This window comes from Micromys minutus (genome assembly GCF_963924665.1).
Source record: "Micromys minutus genome assembly, chromosome: 11".
In the NCBI taxonomy this organism is placed as follows: domain Eukaryota; kingdom Metazoa; phylum Chordata; class Mammalia; order Rodentia; family Muridae; genus Micromys; species Micromys minutus.
In genome coordinates, this window is record NC_137980.1 from 23212459 (window position 1) to 23233860 (window position 21402).

Consider the following 21402-nt stretch of genomic DNA (forward strand, 5'->3'; position numbering starts at 1 on the left):
AAGCATAGGTGGGGCGAGGGGAAGAGACTGGAAGTAACATAGGCCTTTGAAACTTCAAAGCCCACCCCTAGTAACACACCTCCTTCAACAAGACTACACCTTCCTACCCTTCCCAAAACAGTTCCACCAACTAGGGGCTAAGCCGTCAGATATGTGAGCCAGTGGGGACCATTCTCATTGATACCCCCACACCTGACAACTTTGATACCCAGGCTCCACTTGGTGACAGGAGAGAACTGGCTCAAAAGTTGTTTTCTGACCACATAAATGCTGTAGCATACATGTACCCCTTTACACAAAATAAATGCATAATACATATATACATAATATATATAAACTTGTAAACAGTATGATGTTATTATTGGTAGTGGTGGTGAATGTGTATTAGGAAAAAAGAATATAAAGAATAAAATTAATGGAGAATCAGTTACTTGCCCAGTGAGGTGTCTGTATAGGTGATGCCTGTAGCCTCCTACTTTAGGAACTCCAAGGGCTGGTTACCTCTAGTCACTGCTTGCTGTCAAACAGGCACCTGTTGTCCGGCATATGCTACTTATGCAGCAGCCACTCGGTCTGCTTTCCGTGATCACGTTCTTGGTTTCGTTGATGATACACAATTTGTTTTCTGTGGTGCTGGGTATCATCTGAATGTAGCTGTGCCTATGCATTCTTTTGTGCCTGTTTTTGTTTGTTGGTTTGTTTTGTGCCCAGTGTTATGCTTAGATACATTTGTCTTTCTAACTAACCTCATCTCATGGAATGTACATTATGGGACTTTTTCCATTATATATCCTTTTTGCTGTGAACAACACAGCACAATCTGTTTTACATCTCTTGTTTGTAGCTGACTGTGCTGGCCTGTGTCCTGACGACTGTCCTATCTGGCTCGTCCATAGGGCAAGTGTCCTCTGTAGTTAGAGGTACAGGCATCTAACTCTGGGTGTTCTGGAGGCACACTAGCTCCGTAGTTTCACCTTTGCCAGCTTGTGATATTAAAAACACTTTAACCTTGACAGATCTTACAAGTAGGTATGGTTTGCATTTTCATTTTGCAGGTTCCTATTTCCCTAAAACTCTGAATTTTATTAGAATTGCTTTGACTCTTCAGCACAGTTGATAGACTTTCAGGAGAGTGGTTGACTAGGAATGGTAACTGGCTGGCTGCTGACCTGTGTTGGGACACTTTACTTTGATGCAGATGACGAAAGCACAAGATGCTTAATGTACCTAGGAGGAGGAGCAGGATGCCAGAAAAACTATGCACTGGTTAGGGTTGCATGTGATTTTATGACTCATGGATTTAAAATTTGGCTGGGTGTGGTAGTGCATGTCTTTAATCTCAGCATTTGGGAAATAAGCAGTTAGATCTTTGTGAGTTCAGAGCCAGCCTGATATGTATAGTAAGTTCCTGGCCAACCAAGGCTACATAGTAAAACCCTGTCTTTAAAAACAACAAACAAAAACTCACTTGTGTCATATTAAGGTCTTCTGGACAGAAAGTCTTTTGTCCATCTTGGTTAGATGTATTCCTAAATTCATGATACTTTTATGCAGATATAAGTAGTGTGTTTTATTCTTTTGTCTTCTGGCTTTTCTGAAGGCTCATTGTCTCGGAGTTATCTGTTTGCTTGATGGGTGGTTTTAACTTCAAAAAATTTTTACAGTAGCTCCTAGCAACCAGCAGCCTGCACCTTGGTGCAGAGGGCTTTCCTGATAAGAACTGACCATGACTAATATTCCTGTTTTTCTTTGCTGAGGTTTAGGCTCCCTGTACACACTAAGTTCATAGAACCACCCTTTGGAATTTTACAGGTTGAAAACTTACTGCTTAGTAACCAGGGGACCATTAAGCTGTGTGACTTTGGCAGTGCCACAACCATCTCCCATTATCCTGACTACAGCTGGAGCGCCCAGAAGAGAGCAATGGTGGAGGAAGAGGTGAGGTGTGCATTTGAGTCTGCATTCTTAGAAAGTAGTTCTCAGTTCCTTTCTCTCTCTCATGCTCTTTATATCGCCTCTGAGTCTTCAGGTACAAGCCTGAGAATGGCTTCATAAATTTCTTAACAAACTCCCTGGTACTGTATCCCGGGAGCATCACCTTCTTCCTGACTGTACTCTGTTTGTGGCCACAGATTTAAACAGACTGGAGAAGTCATTTCCTCTCATGTTCCTCTTATCAACTGGCCTTTAAATGTCTTCATCCTATTAATTTCTTAGAATTATTTTATTGCCTTAAATACATACAACAAATTTTATTTTAACATTTCAAGTTAGATTTCAGTAGCATTAAGATTTTCATATTATTATACAGCAGTTTCCAGAACTTGTCTGTCATTCTAAACATAAATTTGGGGGGGGGGAAACAACATCAACAACTCAGTTAGAGGGTTGATAGAAAACTTGCTTAGCATAAGCAAGTTTGTAGATTCGATCCCTAGTATAAAAGAATTATTTAGAAACATTTTTTGTTGAAAGGCCAACAACTTAGTTCACATGGCTCCTGTCTCTACAGAGAGTCTGTATCTTCAAAGGGTGAATATACTTCCACAATGGCTGACATCTCATAGAATTTACATGAATGCATAGCAGTGCTCAGCAGAGGGGTCCCAAAGTATAAAGCTAGGTAAAGGATGGTAAGGGTACACTCTTGCTGCAGATTCTGAAGCATGGGCCTTACATTTGTAGCCTGTTGGGTGCTGCCAGACTGCCTTTCCCAGGGGACACTTGTTTCCCTGGGCTGCTGCTGTGGAGGGAAAGGCATAGAGCTACTTTGGTGTAATGCCTGTCAGGGACGTTTGTGTTTATTGCTTATCCTGATACAGAACTTATTAAAGGCAGGGTTTCTGGGCTACTTGGAGGTCTGTCACATCAGAGCCATGCTTCTTAGACCAAGTGGGTCCTTGCCTTTGCAAAGCTGCTGCTGAGTTCTGTGTGAGGCTTCATTCTCAACCATTGTTAGTGTTTAAAGTCTGTGAAGAATATGGACCACTTAGGAAAACTGTTGTTGCTGTGCAGTTTGTCCTACTTGACAGCCCATGGTGTACGATTCAGTTTTCAGGTGTCAGCCACTATGATGGAAGCCATTCAGGCCGGTGTTTATTTGGCTCCTCAGTGCAGTTCAGTTCTTTTTGCTCAGTTATGTTTTTTCAATGTCTTGTCTCTGTATGATGTATGGATACAGTCCTGCATCTCCATCGTTATGCATACCTGCTGCTACCTGTTGGGTGTAGACCTGGGCTCATTCCTCCTAGCTTTTGGTGTCTTGAAAATCTGCTTCGGTGGTGATGGCTCTTCCCAACCTATCTTTGCTGTCTGCTACCAGCTGTCGTACTCTGCCCATCACTGAAGTGCGAGCCCTAGAACCATGGTCATGATTCAATATGTCTTTATTTTAGTGGGAAAATGTCCCAGATTTGCTTCACAAGGCTCTTAGATTCTTTTGACATTTACCATCTGGTATGGTTTTGATGTGCTTTGTTTTCCCCAAACTACACTTAGCTTAATCCTCACTGTGAAGTATTCATAGTGTGGACTCTTACATCAGTTATGATATTTAGAAATGGGTCCTTTTAGAAAGGATTAGGACTAGATAAGGTCATCAGGATGGAGCCCATTGTTTGATTTTGGTGGCTTTCTAAAAAAGAGAGACCAGAAGACACATGTACATTACTTCTGTCTATGTGGTTGGTCCCTGTACTGCCTTGGGACACTCAGAAAAAAAAAAAGACTGCCACTGTATATTGGCTCTTGACCAGAATTATTAACCAAGACAAACCTCCTTTCTCATAGTTTGCACAGTCTTCAGTGTTATGTTATCAGCAATGGAAAGTGAACTGAGACACCATCATTTGGAGCTCTTGTATCTTTATGATATAGGAGATGCTGGGTGAGCACATGCCTACCTTGACCTGACCCCGGGATTAGCTTCGTTTGAGAAGCATTGCTATCTTGGAATGAGAAAGGAATGGAGACTCTGGTCTGATCACAGGTGTGCTGGTTGGTGTTGAGCCTTTGTGTCTAAGTCTTCTAAGTGTGTACTTGTAGCACATGTGTAGCTGTGTAAATGAGCACATCCACCCTTAGAGTAGCGACTGCAGGTCTGTACAGTGCCTCTACCCCAATGTGTCTTGAGTGAGCGCCACCCTGTTAACAGTCTGACTGGATCATGTGCCCTCGGCACCAAAGAATCTACTGGAAGTTTGGGGTTGGTTTGACTTCATTCATTCCCAAGTCCTATGTCCTAAGTAGACATAGTGTCCAGACATTCCTGGAGTTGTTTTCTCTTTGATGTGGTCCTTACTCATTTGAAGTATATTGGAATTTACTTAATAGTATTTCCAGAGCAGTCGTCATATGCCTCTTTTCACAACAGCTTCTTAGCCTTTATTTAGTATTTTCCCTCCTAATCCTTTTAATCCAGAGTGGGCAGAGCTAGTATTCCCTTTTCTCTGACCCTATGGAGCCCTTTTTGGGATTTTTGTTTATTTCCTGAATCCTGGACTCTGCTGAAGAGAGTCTGCCTTAGTTCACTCAGTTGACTCAGTTTCTTAGCTGCTTGTATTCCCAGTGTGTGTCTTTATCAGTGTGTCTGTGACATATGCTGTTTTCAATATGTTATAGGCATCAGCAGGTTTGCATGAACAAACACCATGTGTCCTTGTATCAGATGGTTCTTCAGAGTGGATACCTGGGAGGGAATGAGCTTGCTGGATTGAAGTGTCAGTGCCTTAAAGTATATACAAATCAAGTTTTTAATGAAAATACATCTCACATGCTATGGTATATGGTCGTAGTATATGGTGTTGACCCTTTGTTGGTCACAGTGCATTCCACATTGCCTCTAGCCTGACCTTTGGTCCATTCTCCATCTGATCTCACTCTGTCTCTTGAATTCATGCTGTTTTATACCTTCCTGCAGGGTTTGGTTGGAACTGTACCTTGCATAGATTTCCTTGTCATCCTTAGAGAGGCCTCTTATGTTGGCTTTTTACTGTCTTGAATGTTCCACTGAATAAGAGGTCATTGCCTGTCTGAGGCCTTAGTGCCTGCTTTTCTGCAGTGTGCAAAGCATGTTGGCTTACTCTCGTTTGAATCATAGTCTAGAGGTTGGTATATGAATCTTCAGTGAATTTCCCATGTGAGTTTATTACTGGAGGTCTCAGTTTTGTATGTACATATATGTATATGTGAGTGCACAAGTGTGCATATGTATATGGAGACCAAAGGATAAGTTGAGTTATTCCTTAGGAGCCATCCTCCTTGTTCTTTGAGGCAAGGTCTCACTGGCCTAGACCTCACTGATTTACGATAAGCTGCGTGGCCAGCAAGTCCCAGGGATCTGTCTGTCTCTGTCTTCCTAGCACTGGAGCTACATGTTTTTGCCACCATACCAGCGTTTTCTTTAATGTGTGTCCTGGGGATCAAACTTAGGCCCTGATTTTTGTACAGCAAAACACTTTACTGACTGACCTATCCACCTAGCTTGCTCCTAGCTCTCAGTTTTTAAACATGATTAGCTGACAGACTTCATTATTTCTTGGATTATAAAGACTTATTTATCCCACTAGAACTCATCTGGAAACTTCCTTTAGTACAATACCTCTGTTTTCTCATTAGAATAATGCCCCTCATGTAAACTTGCCTCTTTGGTCACTTAGAAGTAGGCTTCTCATGTCAGGCACAACATGTTTCCCTTGAAGGAATAAAATAGCCCAGTGGGTGGATATTTCTCGTTAGCCCTGTGTAAACATGAGCGAAAGGAAAGTGGTGGTGCAGCCTTGCTTGAGCAGATGAGTGAGCAGAAGTCCCTCCAGGACAGGGTGGGAGGAGACATCATTGCTGCAAACCTGCAGAGAGCTCAGAAAGCTGTAGAGCCTCTTGTGTAAAACAAAAAATATGTTTTGCTTATGTGTTACTTACCCTGAAACATTTGTGTTTTCTTCAGATCACGAGGAACACCACACCCATGTACAGAACACCAGAAATTGTAGACCTGTATTCCAACTTCCCCATTGGCGAGAAGCAGGATATCTGGGTGAGACCTGAGTGCTTCTCCTGCTGATGCCTGGTCAGTTAGGTCATGTCAGGGGCTGCAGAAGCATCTAGGTTGTCTGTCTTATGCCCTCGTGTCTTATCAGTTTCCTTCTCTTACTTTTCTCCCTCCCTCTCCTTCATTTTCTCAAGTATCACCTGTGACTGCTTCTAGCAGAGGTGAATTCACAGAGCAGTTGAAGGGGAGCTGGAGAGGTTAAGAACCTCTTAATGGTTAAAAACACTTGCTGCTCTTGTAAAGGACCCAGGTTCAGTTCCCAGTGCTCACAAGTCATTTGTAACTCTAGTTCCAGGCATTCTAATGCAGTCTTCTGACCTCCAGGGGTATAGGGCATGCACATGGTGCACAGACATACATGCAAGCTAATAGTCATACTCGTAAATTAATAAATCTTAAAAAATAAAGCAACAACAACAACAAAATCATAGCAGAACAATTGGATAACAGTATCTGACTTGGAGTCTGCAGAGGTATTATGGCAACATGGACCATTTCTGCTCCTGTTCTCCATCTAGAGTCTTCAGTTCCAGACCAAGGATGTCTCTGTAAGGATTTAACAAGGATTTAACTGTCATTTCCTCTGCCCTTCCAGAGGTTGAGGCCTCTGATCCCAATTTTGTCTTGGTCTTTCTCATGACCTGTCCCATCATGAAGCTACATATAGATGTATAAATGGTCAGCAGTTAGAAAATTCTAAGGATTTTAGGACTTATGTGGTAGAAAATAGAACAAGATCAAAAATACTATTTCACACATGATGCCTGTTTTACATTGGGCCTTCCTTGATATGACCAGAATCATTATTTTCTTATTTCTTAGGGACAGGAAATAAGCATCAGCAGCCCCTCCTCCCAGACACTGTCAAAGACTTAGACATTTGAAGTTTATAGGGGCCAGTGCTAACCCCACTATGGAAGATACATCTTCATTAATTTTTTGATCCACCCTAGAGTATTCTCAGAACACAACTGGACACATCTGGGTTCATCTAGATATTTTGTGGGAGAACCTGAGGCACTGGGATTTTATCCTTGTTCACATTGGTGGGTGTGGTTAATAGAACAGACCACAAGAGGAGGTCAGTTCTGTGGGAATTCCCAGTTTGTCTTCCTGCCCTGCACACTGCCCAGTGAGAAGTTGTCAGCTCTCTGCATGGAGCTCATCCTCGGTATCTGCTATGCCGCTGTGTGGTGAGGTTCTCGGGGTGCTTAACCATCTATAAACCTGTTTTTCAGTACAAACTGTATAATTTTGAAAGGAATTTTTTGATTTGAATAGTAATAGCATAGGACTTATTGCTGGGACCTAGAATGTTCTTTGTGTTGGAAGAGGTGGGAAGCTTCCCGTGGAAGGGATTGCTATCACAGGGCCCATCTTGCCAGGCTGACTTTTTAAATTTTAAATAATGTCTGTGAATGTGTCTGCGGGTAGGTATGTCCATGTAAATGTTTGTGCCCAAGGAGGCCAGAGCCATTAAATCTCTTTGGAATTGGAGTGACAGGTGGTTGTGAGAGCCAAACATGAGTGCAAAGAACCAAACTTGGATTCTAGGAGCAGTATATATTCTTAATCATTCAAGCACCTCTCAAGCCCCTAGGTTGGCTTTTGTTTTTTTTTAAGTTATAACCAACAAAGGACAACAGCCTGATTGGCACCCTTCAAGGGTCAATAAGAAGGGGCAGTTCTTTTGTACCCTTCTGCTGCTAACTTTGTCCTCTGGGTCCTTCCCTCCCTGCTGGTCCCTTTTAAATTTGTGCCCTTTTTTTCTTACACAGTTCTTCCCACTCTCAGCACTCAGCCTCTGCTCCCCTTGCATTTCTCACTCAGTCTTTACCCTGTCTTACACTTTGCTCTTGTTTCTTTTCCCCACAGGCACTGGGCTGCATCTTATACCTGCTGTGTTTCCGGCAGCATCCTTTTGAAGATGGAGCAAAACTTCGGATAGTGAATGGGAAGTATTCCATTCCTGTGAATGACACTCGCTACACAGTCTTCCATGACCTTATTCGTAAGTTCCTGTTGTGACTTTGTTTGGTACAGAAACTTGAAAAGATGAACTTCCCTGTTGGGTTTTAGGTGCTGTTCCACCATTGGCTGTGCAGGTCCACATTTGTCACTATTGTGGCTGTTCTGACAACATTCTAATGGGTGCTTTTTCATAGAGTTGCCCACCTACCCCACTTCTTGATAAGTTTATGGTATTCTGAGTGGCCCCTTCTTTCTAATAGATGTGTTTAACTTCTCTGGTCATCACTCTGCCATTCTCTCCTTTGCTTCTGAAGTCGGTGCTGTGGATAAAGTGTGATCTTTGTTCTGTAACCTCTGCAATAGCAGGAAGTGCCATCCAGCCTAGTCCCAGAGCTGTAGGCGATAAGGGACTAACTTACGCTGCTGTTTTGCCATAGGTGCCATGCTAAAGGTCAACCCAGAGGAGAGGCTGTCCATTGCTGAAGTGGTCCGACAACTGCAGGAAATTGCAGCAGCCAGGAATGTGAACCCCAAAGCCCCCATCACAGAGGTAAGGACATCATGAGGCTCCGCTGTCCGTGCCTAGGCCTTCAAGGTGCTGTGATTTCTTGGCATTAGCCTAAGGCTCCTTCATATCTGGTCCAACTGAAGTCACAGACCCTCACAGGCTCAGGGCTACCACACTAAGAACTCCTGTGAGTCCTGGCTCAGGTGGTCTTAAACTCACCCAGGTGAGCCAAAAGGGTCACTCTGTCATACCATCTGGTTGAGTTTTTGTTTGTTTTGTTTCGGTTTTTTCTGGGTCAGGTGATGATTGTAACTATCTACATACATCTTACAGTTTTCGGAGTCATACACCAACCATAGCTTGGTTGCGTTCATCTCCAGGCTCAACACAGGTCCAGTGCACACAGTTGTTGATAGTACTCTGCTTTATGTGCTCTTGGACTGAGGCACCCTGTGGTTATATGCATTTGGGAAAAGAAGGAAGTCCAAGAAAGCATTGTGGCCTTATCTCCAGGGACCAGGCAGGTTTCTGAGCATGTCTAGGAGTCCAACATCCATGTTCACTTGTCTGTGATCGCTCATGGCTCTGGCCAGATTCTGCTGTCCGACCTTCTGGCTAATTCCTGACATGAGGCTCTCTCTGAATCAATCTGCAGAGACTGGATATCTGATTCTAGTTTTGTCTGCTTCCTGTTGGTCCTTTTCCTAAGCACTACTAATGTTGACTAGTTAGCAGGGTGGCTAAGGTCTATGCTGCTGAAGGGTGAAGGAAGAATGCAGAAGATACTGTTCTGAGCCCTCGTCCATGTATAGGCATCTTCAGAAGCAGTGGGTAGAGGAGGCGTGATTCCTTTAGGAAAATCTTCTGATAAGACCCTTTCTGTTGGCATTAGGGAAATCCCAAAACTAGGAACAGGTTATGTTTTAAGAATTCAGGTGCTCTGAAGATGGCAGGTAGATGATAGGGATGTTTTTGACAAATTTCTTTGGAGATAAGGTTGATGGGAATGGGTTAGAGAGACTAAGGCATTTGGGGGTGGAGATTGCTTTATGACAGGGCTCCCTGGAGCTTTGCCTGTTACCTTTGGGCTTTTGCAGGAGTGTTTGCTTGCTGTCTTGGAGACCACAGGAAGGTAGGAACCAGGACTGTGGACCTAGTTCTTTACAGGGTGTCAGAGAAGTGCTGCTGGCCAGACACCAAGAGTGTAGTGTTATGGAACCTGTGAACATGTTCTCTGGTCTAACCAGATCCTTACACAGTATGCATTGTGGGCTGAGTTCAAAGAATAATGCAGGCTTGGTCCAAGGAGTTGTTAGAGGAGCCCACGTAGCAACAGCCACAGGTGTTAGGATTCTGGGCTGCACACCTGCAGCATTCGCTCAAGATGGTTGAGTGGAATGGGAGGAAGTGAATAGGAAGAACAGATTCTATGTCCGTAAAGGTTTGGATATGTCTTAATAGGATCAGGGTGCTAACGTTTAAGTGATGATTACTCCCTAGGTTACCCTGAATGCTGTTTTAGAGCTGTGAATGGAAGTTTTACATGTTTTATTTCTAGCCCTGTCTAGACTTCTGAGAACTTCTTTCCTTGCATGTTAGAGTAAAGCAGATAGAGATCTGGCTATTTAGCTTCTTGCTCATCAGATGAGGGCACAGTACTAAGTACAGTTGTAAGAAGCTGACCCCATGCTTTTGAATCTTATAGCTGCTGGAGCAGAATGGTGGCTATGGGAACACAGGGCCTTCCCGAGCACAACCACCATCTGGGGGCCCTGTGAACAGCAGTGGAGGTAAGTGCCCTTTCCCTACAAGAATGTCTACTGGTATTTACTAGGTACTCAATATACATCAGAGCAGATATCAAAACCCTGTTTCTGTGGGGTTTTCATCTGGTAATTGGCTCTACCATTCTGTGGGGCTCAGATTTTTTGAGCAACATACCCAGGGTAGAATGCAGAATTTGATGGGGTATTTTGACTCAGATAAACCAAGGGAAGGGTTGTTAGGGCAAGATCCAGGAGAGACAATCCTTCAACCACCAGATAGCCCTGTCCCATAGAAGTTATATCAGCACTTCTCAAAGCAACAATTAACTCACCTACCATTTGGAATCAAATGGAGTCTTCCAGGCATGGTTGACCGTGGTCTCTGGCTCCTCTGTGGTCTCCACTGTGTCCTAAGCATCTGCACAGTTCAAGCCCATGGGATTGATCCTTCTTAGGGGAAGACTTTCCCACTATACAGTACCTCCCAGAAATTGAGCATGAAGGCCAACTCTACTTTAGACAAGGTCAGCAGATAATGCCTTAAGGTGACCGAACACTAGAGGTTTCTACAGGGAGGAGAGAAGGAGAAGAGATGAGGCCATAGACACTAGGGTAGTGGGAAGGTTTGAGAACTGTTCCTGCTAGTTTGAGAGAGCCAGTCCATAGAACAGTGGCCTTCTATCTCAGGACTGGCTGCCTTGAAAGCCCCAATGAAGGAAAGGAGGGTTCTGGAACAGAAATACGGCCATAGACTGACGGACTGTGGAATGAGCCGTTTTTTATTTTTCTTTTTGAGATGTCAAGTGCTAGCTTGAGTCCTTCTCTAGGTCTTTGGTTTTTAGAGAGAAGTCTTTTGTCTCCTGTGGTTGGCTACCCCAGTATCTTGGTACTCAGGCCCTTACTCTGTATGTGTGCTCCAGTTGTAGACCATGGGGAGTGGGTTCTGGGGTGTCTACTTTTGCGTCATACTATGTGGGCTCATTGTGGGGCTGTTCAGAATCTAAGTAACATGTGTTAGCTCTACCACCACAGTCTTTGAGGGCCTCATTTTGTGGTCTCAGAGTCCGCTTTTGTCGTCTTCGCCTGCACTCGCTTTAGAAAGGGTATCATGTCCTGCAGGTACCACCTTGAAACTGTGTCCCATAGTTGGTATAGTTTCAGGTAGAAGCTTGGTCTGACATGTTTTCACATGGCTTCTGTGCCTATATTGGCCATTCTTTGGATTTTTGAAATGGCTAGAAACAACAGGCTAGCACCTGCTAATGGGAAAGACAGTTCACTGGTGGGTTTGAGAAAGTTATGAGAGGCAATGAGTCTTCTTGGGGGCATACTCTTGACATACCTACTGTGGTTCTTTCCTGTAGTTTTGGCTCTGGCAGAGTATGACCAGCCCTACGGTGGGTTTCTCGATATCCTACGGGGTGGGACAGAGCGGCTCTTCACCAACCTCAAGGATACTTCCTCCAAGGTCATCCAGTCTGTGGCTAAGTAAGTATGAATAAGCATGAGGATTGTCCTATCCTCTTCTTTGCCTGTGTGGAGATTCCCCAAGACAGTGTTATGTTGTCACTCTCTGTTGAGCCTGGAGTCTTGCCTTAGCGTGTGTTCTGTTGCTGCGATAAAACAACTTAGCCTTAGTTTATCATCATGGGAAGCCAAGATAGGAACTCAAAGCAGGAAGCTCTGGAGGTAGGATCTGAAGCAGAGGTCGTGGAGGAATGGTGCCTGCTGACTTTCTTTCTATGGCTTGCTCAGCCTGCTTTCTTATGTATCCCAGGACCACCTGCCCATAGGTCAGTCTTACGGAGGCATTTTCTTAATTGAGTTTTTTTCTTTAAAGATAATTTCAGCTTGTCTCTAGTTGACAAAAACAAAACAACCTAACAAGCAGAAGCCTGAGGCCCCTGTCCATAGGACCCACTGCAGAACTGGCTTTGTACATCAGCTCATACTCTCCTTAGCTCTGCCAGTGTCTGTCATGATGGCGCTATTCTTTTTCTTTTCTGTCAAATAAATGAAGCAGTTGCAGGGCAAAGTGACATTTTCCTGCCTACTCAGATTATTAGAAGTCAGTCATGATCAGATGGACCACAGTGGGTGTGAATATATGCGTCAAGTCAAGAATGGACCTAAGCTGTAGTGAGTGTTCAGAACAGAGCACTGTGTTGAAGGTTGCTCTATCAGCGTTTCTGGAGGGAACTGTGACTGATACCTGGCCAGTCTCACTGGCTCTTGTCAACATGGATGGTCCTACTGCCCAAGGATGTCTGCTGCTGTAGTAAGCACCATTGGGTCACATTGTTTGTGGTCCCTGAACTCCTAGAGTTGATGAAACAGCCTTTTCTTTTCTTTTTTTGTTGGTTGTTTTATGCTTGCAGTTGTATATGTGTGCCTGTGCCAATGGAAGAGTGCCATGAATATGCTACATTTTGGAAATGCAGATATGTGAGCATGCATATACATGTGTCTTCTGTATGGAATATATGCTTAAAGCACTAGGCATGTCCAAACTTTTGATATTGTGATATGATCTCTGTGTTAGAGTTCTTTAAAGGAATAGAACTTATAGAATATATATTACATACTTATAGATGGGGCTTATTAGGTTGATTTACAGGCTTTAGTCTAGGTAGTCCAGTGATGTCTACCTCATGAGGGAAAGGCCAAGAGTCCAATAGTTGTTTCGTGCACATTGTAAAAAAGTATGAGGCAGTCACTCAATGTCACCATTTGGTTCTCTTGGGTCTGCCCACCTCATGAATCTACACTTAGGCATAACTCTTCCTTCTTTCCTACTTTCAGATGTTTGCCAAAGCTTTCTTTAGTACTTTGGGCTTTTTCTCAAAAATTCCACTTGCCACCATGTTGCTGACCTCCATGCCTAACTCAAATGGCATGGCCCTCTTTCTTACAACTATGAGTCTCTAATAAACTTTAAAACTAAAACAACTCATGATGTTTTAAGTAAGTTTATGATTTTGTGTTGAGTTTTATTCATAACTGTCTTTGGCTGCATGTAACCTGTAGGTTACAAAGTAGACATGGCTGATAAGGGTTCCATTAACTCCTGTATTTTTAAATTGACTTACAAGTAGCAGCAAACACCTTCATTTTTTTATATCAATGAAGATGTCCAAGTGTGGTGACAAGTGGCGGAAGGGACTACTTCAGGTTGTTTTGGTTGCCTGAAGCTGCTTGATGTCTTAAGCCAAGGTCTAGGCCACTCTTTTTTTTTTTTTTTTTTTTAAATTGGATATTTTACTTATTTACATTTTAAATTTTAACCCTTTCCTGGATTCTCCTCCACAAAACCCCTCTTTCATCCTCCCTCCCCCTGCTTCTATAAGGCTGCTCACCCACCCACCCCCCACCTCCCTGCCCTGGCTGGGTTAATTTCATGAAGTCATTGTTTTTAATAGCTGAGTAGTAGTACTCTATTGTGTAAATGCACCACGTTTTCTGTATCCATTCCTCTGTTGAAGGCATCTGGGTTCTTTCCAGCTTCTGGCTATTATAAATAAGGCTGCTATGAACATAGTGGAGCATGTGTCCTTGTTATATGTTGGATCTTCTTTTGGGTATATGCCCAAGAGTGGCAGAGCTGGGTCCTCAGGTAATGACCAGTTTTCTGAGGAACCTCCAGACTGATTTCCAGAGAGGTTGTACCAGCTTGCAATTCCACCAGCAATGGTAGAGTATTCCTCTTTCTCCACATCCTCCCCAGCATCTGCTGTCACCCGAGTTTTTTATCTTAGCCATTCTGACTGGTATGAAGTGGAATCTCAGAGTTGTTTTGATTTGCATTTTTCTGATGACTAGGGATGTTGAACATTCATTTAGGTGCTTCTCAGCCATTTGGTATTTCTCATTTGAAAATTCTTTGTTTAGCTCTGTACCCCATTTTTTAATAGTTATTTGGTTCTCTGGGGTCTAACTTCTTGAATTCTTCCCTCTATCGGATGTAGGATTGGTAAAGATCTTTTCACAATCTGTTGGATGCCATTTTGTCCTATTGACAATGTCCTTTGCCTTACAGAAGCTTTGCAGTTTTATCAGGTTCCATTTATTGATTCTTAATCTTTAAAGCATAAGCCATTGGTGTTTTGTTCAGTAAATTTTCTCCTGTGCCCATGTGTTCGAGGCTCTTCCCTACTTTCTCTTGTATTTGAGTGTATCTGTTTTTATGTGAAGGTCCTTGATCTACTTGGACTTGAGCTTTTTACAAGGAGATAAGAATGAATTGATTTGCGTTCTTCTACATGCTGACCTTCAGTTGAACCAACACCATTTGTTGAAAATGCTGCCTTTTTTCTACTGGATGGTTTTAGCTCCTTTGTCAAAGATCAAGTGACCATAGGCGTGTGGGTTCATTGCTGTGTCTTCAATTCTATTCCATTGATCTACCTGCCTGTCTAGGCTACTCTTGTCTGTGTTAAGTACAACCCTAATTTGTATGCCCTTGGACCTGTGCCCAGAGCTGAACTGTCTTTTCCTAAGCCAGCTAGAAGTTAGGGTTTACTGTATGTGGAGCCCTAAGTGATACTTAGCAGCCATTGTGTCTTGCATATGCTTTCCTGTACCTGACCTGATGCTGGGGCACATTTGTCTTCCTTGAGGGACAACTAGGTTGTTTGCATGCCTTCATCTGCTGCATATTTGTAGCCTTCACTCTTTACCTTGATAGCCCTGATTGATTTGAAACTCACTATGTAGACAAGGCTGGCCTTGATCAAAGAGATCAGAAACCTGTTTGTCTCTGCCTTCAAAGTGCTGGGATTAAAGATGTCTATCATGATACCTAATACCTTGGTTACTATTGGGTTATTCATTGTTTTTATGAAGAAATAGATTGGAACTAGTTAGTTCTGATCTGTGGCTCATCTGTTTAAATGCTTTTCTCCACAGAAATGCACCAGATAAAGCTGCATTTTAATACATCGTACTTTTTGTCTCAAGGAGTCCTTTATAACCTAAGTAAACCTGTCTTAGATAGGTTCGAATGACATTTTAAAGTGTTAAGGTGACCATTATCAGATTTTACATTAGTGAATTTATTGTGGATGTCTGTTCTTTTTTCCACCTGGCCCTCTGTAATGGCCCCATGGTGACTCTGCTGATGCCAAGAATGCCTACCTCAGCTCTGTCTCTGACATCACTGCCCAACTACAGTGTAGTACTCAAAATAATTAAGTTTACCTTCCCCCATCTTTTACTTTCCAAGGAAATTTGGCTGTTCTGGCATAACTGATTTTTGTTTTTTTTTTTGTTTTTTTTTTTTTTTGTTTTATTTTTGAGAGGAATTATAGAATAAGTTTGCCAAGTTCTTACATAATTATTTAGGTTTTGATTTGTACTTTCTTCAGTTTCGTGACCAATTTAGAGGATTGGTTTCTGAGTTTTTGGTGGCCATGAGCAGTAATGTATCTTGGTCATTTGGGATGTCTTTTCCCCCCTCCAGCAGTGTCTTTTGTCTCCTTTCAAGTCTTCATAACGGGTGTTTATCCAGTCCCCTGAAGCAGTGGGATCAATGGCTGATGCTTCTGTCCTGCTTTAGTTACTGTTTGTCAGGATCTGCCCTCAATGTTTTTGCCTTGGGAGAACACTTCAGAAGGCAAAAGATGGCTAAAGCTCTTCCTTGGGTTGCTCTCTCCCACTCAGTTTTCAATGGTTGTCTGCTTACACAGCAGTTATACACAAAACATGCACGTGCACATGCACACACACACTACTTAGAGGACACAGTCAAGTCTGCAGGCATGCTTACCTCAGTAGTCTAGGACGTAGGCTCCTCTTCAAGTCCTTATAACTACTAAGTGTGTTCTATTCCAATTGAGTGTTCTTTTCATTCCAGCTATGCAAAGGGTGATCTGGACATATCTTACATCACATCCAGGATTGCAGGTATGTCTCAGGGTGATAGACATCTGTGGGGGATGTAGACAAAGGAACAGTAGAAGTAGCCAAGGTGCAAGGTGCCTCTTTTGCCTCTTTGATAGCCATGGAGCCATCTGAGGCCTGGCCTAGAGAACTACTCCAAAAGAGTGGAGTATGTGACAAATATTGAGCATACTTCCTGGCCAATGTCAGCCCAGCTTCTGGCATGATTGGAAAGCTGAGGACTCAGAGGGAGTAATGGTAGGACCATGCACATTTAAAACTGGATAATCTAGGCAAACTGTGATTACAAAGCTGATGTCCCTAAAGACCATGACATATTAGACACCAGGAAAGCTCTCAACAGACATCTGTGGTTAGCTTTGTAATGTTTCTCATATTGCACTGTGTACACAACCCACTACACAGGCTGGGGCACTTTAAGAGGATGAGAAGAGCCTATGTTTGGCCGGCTACCTGGCTGGGAGGTGAGCCCAGCCCAAGAAGGCAATCCCCTTGCATCTAACTTGGGCCTACTTTGTTTCAGTGATGTCGTTCCCAGCAGAAGGTGTAGAGTCAGCAATCAAAAACAATATAGAGGATGTGCGATTGTTTCTGGATGCCAAGCACCCAGGGCATTATGCTGTCTACAACCTTTCTCCAAGGATATACCGGACTTCCAAGTTCCACAACCGGGTAACTGGCCTTGAATTATTCTTTTATGATTTGGGCCATTTTCTCACTTGGTACAGTTTTAAGTGATGGATCTGCACTAGCCTGATATGAACAGTGCCAGGCAGCTGCAGGGAACTGACCACAGAGCAGCTGCTAGGGAGGCTAGGGCTAGAGGTGTGTCTGGGGGTGGGGATAGGCCAGAGTTTCACACGGGGCGGGGGTTGGGAGGAGTGGGGAAAGACCTTGAAAAGATTTTTGCAGGAGCTAGAGAATTGTCTCAGTGGTTAAGAGCACTGATTGCTCTTCCAGAGGACTACATAGTGGCTCACAACCATCTGTAATGGGATCCAGTGCCCTCTTCTGGTATGCCTGTGAATGGCTATAGTGTACTCATATAAAAATAAATAAATAAATCTTAAAAAAAAAAAAAAAGAAAGAAAGAAAGAAAAGAAAAGATGTTTGCTTCCCAAGAAACTAGGGTGTCTTTCTCCCCTTGGCACAGGAAGAGCTCGTTCATTTTGCAGTATCAGTGAATCATTTCTGTGGCATAGGTCACTCATAGCCAAGAAGAATGTCAAGTGACCCCAGCTGAGGAAGATGCTCAGAGTTTCAGGCCACCACATTTATAGAATCACTCAAAAAGGACAATTATGTGGGAGGGGAAGAGGGGGAGGCTAAAGGTGTCTGCTGTCAGGCCTGACAACTGAGTTCACTCTCTCAGACCCACATGGGGAAGGAGAAAAATCAACTCTATTAGTTTCCCTCTGATCTCCACATACATATGCTCTGTGGCTTGTGTATACATGAGCACGCAAAGGCTAAAAAGAAAATCGTTTAAAAAAAAAAAGTGTTGTAGGCAAAGACAAAGTAACCCTGTGGATACTCCAGCTGGGTCCATTGGGACTGTTGAGAAACTTAGCTGAGTGGACTTTCTCCCTACAGGTCACTGAGTGTGGCTGGGCAGTCAGGCGGGCACCACACCTCCACAGTTTGTATACTCTATGCAGGAGCATGCATGCCTGGCTCCGGGAAGACCACAGGAACGTCTGTGTTGTGCATTGCATGGTGAGTTGTGTTAGCTGCATATTCTGAATCAAAGCAACATTGGTCCTGGGTATGATAGGGGAACACTAACCAGAGGAAGACCTCTGTGCTTAGAGCTTTGGCCTTGATGGACAGACTCCCTGATGCTTCCTACTTGAATAGCATTCAGAAGAGCTATTTTTGGTGATCCAAGCAGCACATCCAACATCTCCAGTGTCTGAGAGTGGGATGTGCAACCTTGAGATAAATGAGTCTTTACCTCAACTTTTTCTAACCGCAGAATGAGGAAGAAAGATTTGAACACCCAGCAGGAAGTACACCTAGGGCTCAGTCCTACTGTACTGAAACTATGTAGATCATGCTGGCGTCTAACTCACAGAGATTCACCTGCCTCTGTTTTCCAAGTGCTGGAGTTAGTGGCATGAACCACCATATCTGGCACAACTGTTATTATGAGAATAATAGTAAGATGGGCCTGGTAATACTGGCCAATAATCTCAGCTACTTGAGAGGCTGAGCAGAAGGATCACAAGGTAAAGGTCGGCCTAAACAACACAGTAAGAGCCTGACTCAGAATAAGTAAAGAGTATTGGGAGTATAGCACTTACCTAGCATGCAAGAGGTCCTAGGTTCAGTTCTCAGTAACACAAATGAAGAAAAAGATGATTGGACGTGGTGAGGCCAGCAGCCCAACTTGAATCTGAGTTGGAGGCCAACCTGTGTGCTTTGCAAATGACTTATGCTCTGGGCTCTGAATTCTCATGGCATGAAACGTATTTATATATATTCCCAAATGTATCCCAAACAAACCTAGCATTAGCTCCTTCCCTTAGCCACACAGATAATTAGGTTTATAGGAACTGTTGTGAGTCCTCGTCCTTTCTCTGCATGGCACTCTGTAAAGAAGTGTCTCTTCTTTGTAGGATGGGAGAGCTGCATCCGCTGTGGCAGTCTGTGCATTCCTGTGCTTCTGCCGTCTCTTCAGCACTGCAGAGGCTGCTGTGTACATGTTCAGCATGAAGCGCTGCCCACCCGGCATTTGGCCATCCCACAAAAGGTACCAGGTGATCCTTGCTGGGGACAATGATGCCTACAGCTCTTTTGGCCCTGAAGTGCTGTCTTCACTGTGTTGGACCTGCAGTCAGGTACTCTAGTTTGCCGAAGGCCAAGTTAGTATCACTGTGGTTTCTAGCTCATCCCCAGACCTGTGCCCACAGGTACCCAACAAGTGTAGGCCATAGTTGACATTCAACCAAACTCTCAAGCTGTGATGGCTTCTGACTTGTGGTGGCAGCCTCCTATTGAGGGCCTGGGTACCAGATTTTCTAGTGAATGTGAACTTGATGTGGCCATGTTTTCTGTGGGATTCAAACTTATGTGGACTTGGGAGGTTATTTGGTAATGCACTGTGAACCTTCACACTTTCAAATGAGAAGTGTTATTACCCTGCTTGCTCTGAGGTCACAAAAAATGCATATAAAACTCACTCAGACATGCCTTTTGCATAATGTAGTTCATTCACCTGCAATGTAAAGAAAGCAAGTTCTTTCGTTTTTCCTTTTGTTTTTTGTTTGTTTTGTTTGTTTGTTTGACACAGGGATCCACTCTGAAGTTCAGCCTGGCCTAGAACTCACTATGTAGGCTAGACTGGTCTCAAATAAACTTAGACCAATGCCCTAATGCTGAAATTATAGATATTAGCTGTCATATCTGGTTAAGAAGCAAATTATGTGGCTCTGCCTAGCTTTGCTCCCTTGTCCATTCACTATGAGATACCACATTTACTAGCTATGTCCATTCATGTTTAGTATTCACTATTCCCCTAGAGCAAGACTTTGATTTGGAAGTCCAGGTCTAAAGAGACACTGCCCATCCATCATAAATGCCCTCTGTCTTAATGAGTACTTGGATCAACCTTCTCTCTGAGAAAGCAGATGGGCAGAACATGAAACAAAAACCCAACATGAATGCTATTATGAGGCAAAGGTCTATTAAGGGGTTCCATATTTTGGCAGTAGGAGTAGTAAATGCTCTTCCTGATGTGCACAATTCTCTCATGAATGGAACCCACCTTAGTTGCTCACTGCCTGGTGGGTAGAGCACCATGATAGCAGTATGTTCCTCAGGTCATAAGAGAAGAGTGGCTTTGCATCTGGGTCCCCATTCTAGCATCTGCTAGGAGTGGCTGGAAGGATTTCCGCATATTGAGCTCTTAGCCATTTGTGCTGCTATTTTCCACATGTTGGGACCTGCTGGGCATGAGATGTGGGCAGCAGAGCTGCTGAGTGTGTACAGAGCATGAAACAAGACAGTATCTTTGGTATTCTGCCATGAACCCTGGGGCCTCATGGAGGCACAGTGACATAGTGTCACTCATGTCCTAACAGTTACTGTGACAACTTCACATCTATACACTTTCAAATCCTTTGTAAACTGGGACCCTCGTGCCAGCAACTTGCCCTAGATCTAAAGATCACTAGAGAGGAGATGCACTTGCTGTCAGGACAGATTTGACTGGATACCATATGAGAAGACTTAGAACACAGCGGTGGGTATGGAAAGCTTTGGGGGTATTTTAACAGTGTCTATGTCTTAATGTCCATTCTCCAAGTCTCCAGAAAGCAAGTGTAGGGAAGTATATAGTGTCTGGCCCTTTCTGTCTTGAGGGAAATCAACTGAACCAAAGAGTACATTGTAAAGTAGCTGATAAGTCTTTGAAAGACCCTAGCAAGGAAACCAAAGAAGATTGAGATGGGGTGGGGGACTGTGTGTGATATTTACCTTAGTCGAGCTGCATAGTAGTAGTGTGAGAATCTCAGACTCCTGGGTAGACTCCGACCAACAGAGGAGTAACCAGTGATCTGGAAGACAAATCACCCCTGAAAACCAACAAAAGACCAGAAACCCAAGAGTTTGTTGCAAATGGCCAATTGTATATGTAAGTGAATCCCAGTGGAAAGTTAAGTGTGGAACAAAACACTACATACATGAGCATCTCCGGGACTCACACACAACAAAAAGATCCCATCGTTGAATATCATCTTACTTCATTCTGAATATTATCATCTTACTTCATCCTGAACACAGTCTGAGCCACTGGGAAGGAAGCCACTTGCAAAAAAGGAAAGCACAAATTACAGACTGTCAAAAACCCCTGGCCACCAAGTAATTTCCTTCCTTCCTCCCTCCCTTCTTGTTTGTTTGTTAGTTAGTTATTTAGTTAGTTTGTTTGTTTGAGACAAGGTCACTCTCTACTTAGCCCTGGATGTTCTGGAACTCACATGTAGATCAGGCTGGCCTTAAACTCACAGAGATCCCACACAGCTCTTTTTTGAATTATGTAATCTCTTTGTGTAACCTTGGCTGGCTTGAAATTTGTTATGTAGACCAGACTGGCCTTAGAGATCTTTCTGCCTCTGCCTCTCTGCCTCAGCCTCACAAATGTTAGCATTGAAGGTGTGCTCCACAATGCAAGGCCTGAAGATTGTTTTAAGTGTAGTATTAATAAGTCAGTG

The 21402-nt window shown here is 43.5% G+C and overlaps 1 protein-coding gene across 1 annotated transcript in view; it reads left to right on the forward strand.

Annotated features, from left to right (window-relative positions):
• The window catches only part of GAK (cyclin G associated kinase), a 62650-nt gene that overhangs the window by 13191 nt on the left and 28057 nt on the right, over nucleotides 1-21402 (forward strand). The window contains exons 6-15 of the mRNA XM_080924667.1: nucleotides 1813-1938; nucleotides 5945-6034; nucleotides 7925-8060; nucleotides 8458-8570; nucleotides 10234-10318; nucleotides 11659-11782; nucleotides 16146-16195; nucleotides 16716-16864; nucleotides 17786-17908; nucleotides 18811-18944. Coding sequence (XP_080780793.1) covers nucleotides 1813-1938; nucleotides 5945-6034; nucleotides 7925-8060; nucleotides 8458-8570; nucleotides 10234-10318; nucleotides 11659-11782; nucleotides 16146-16195; nucleotides 16716-16864; nucleotides 17786-17908; nucleotides 18811-18944 — 1130 coding nt within the window. The remainder of the gene's footprint in view (nucleotides 1-1812; nucleotides 1939-5944; nucleotides 6035-7924; nucleotides 8061-8457; nucleotides 8571-10233; nucleotides 10319-11658; nucleotides 11783-16145; nucleotides 16196-16715; nucleotides 16865-17785; nucleotides 17909-18810; nucleotides 18945-21402) is intronic.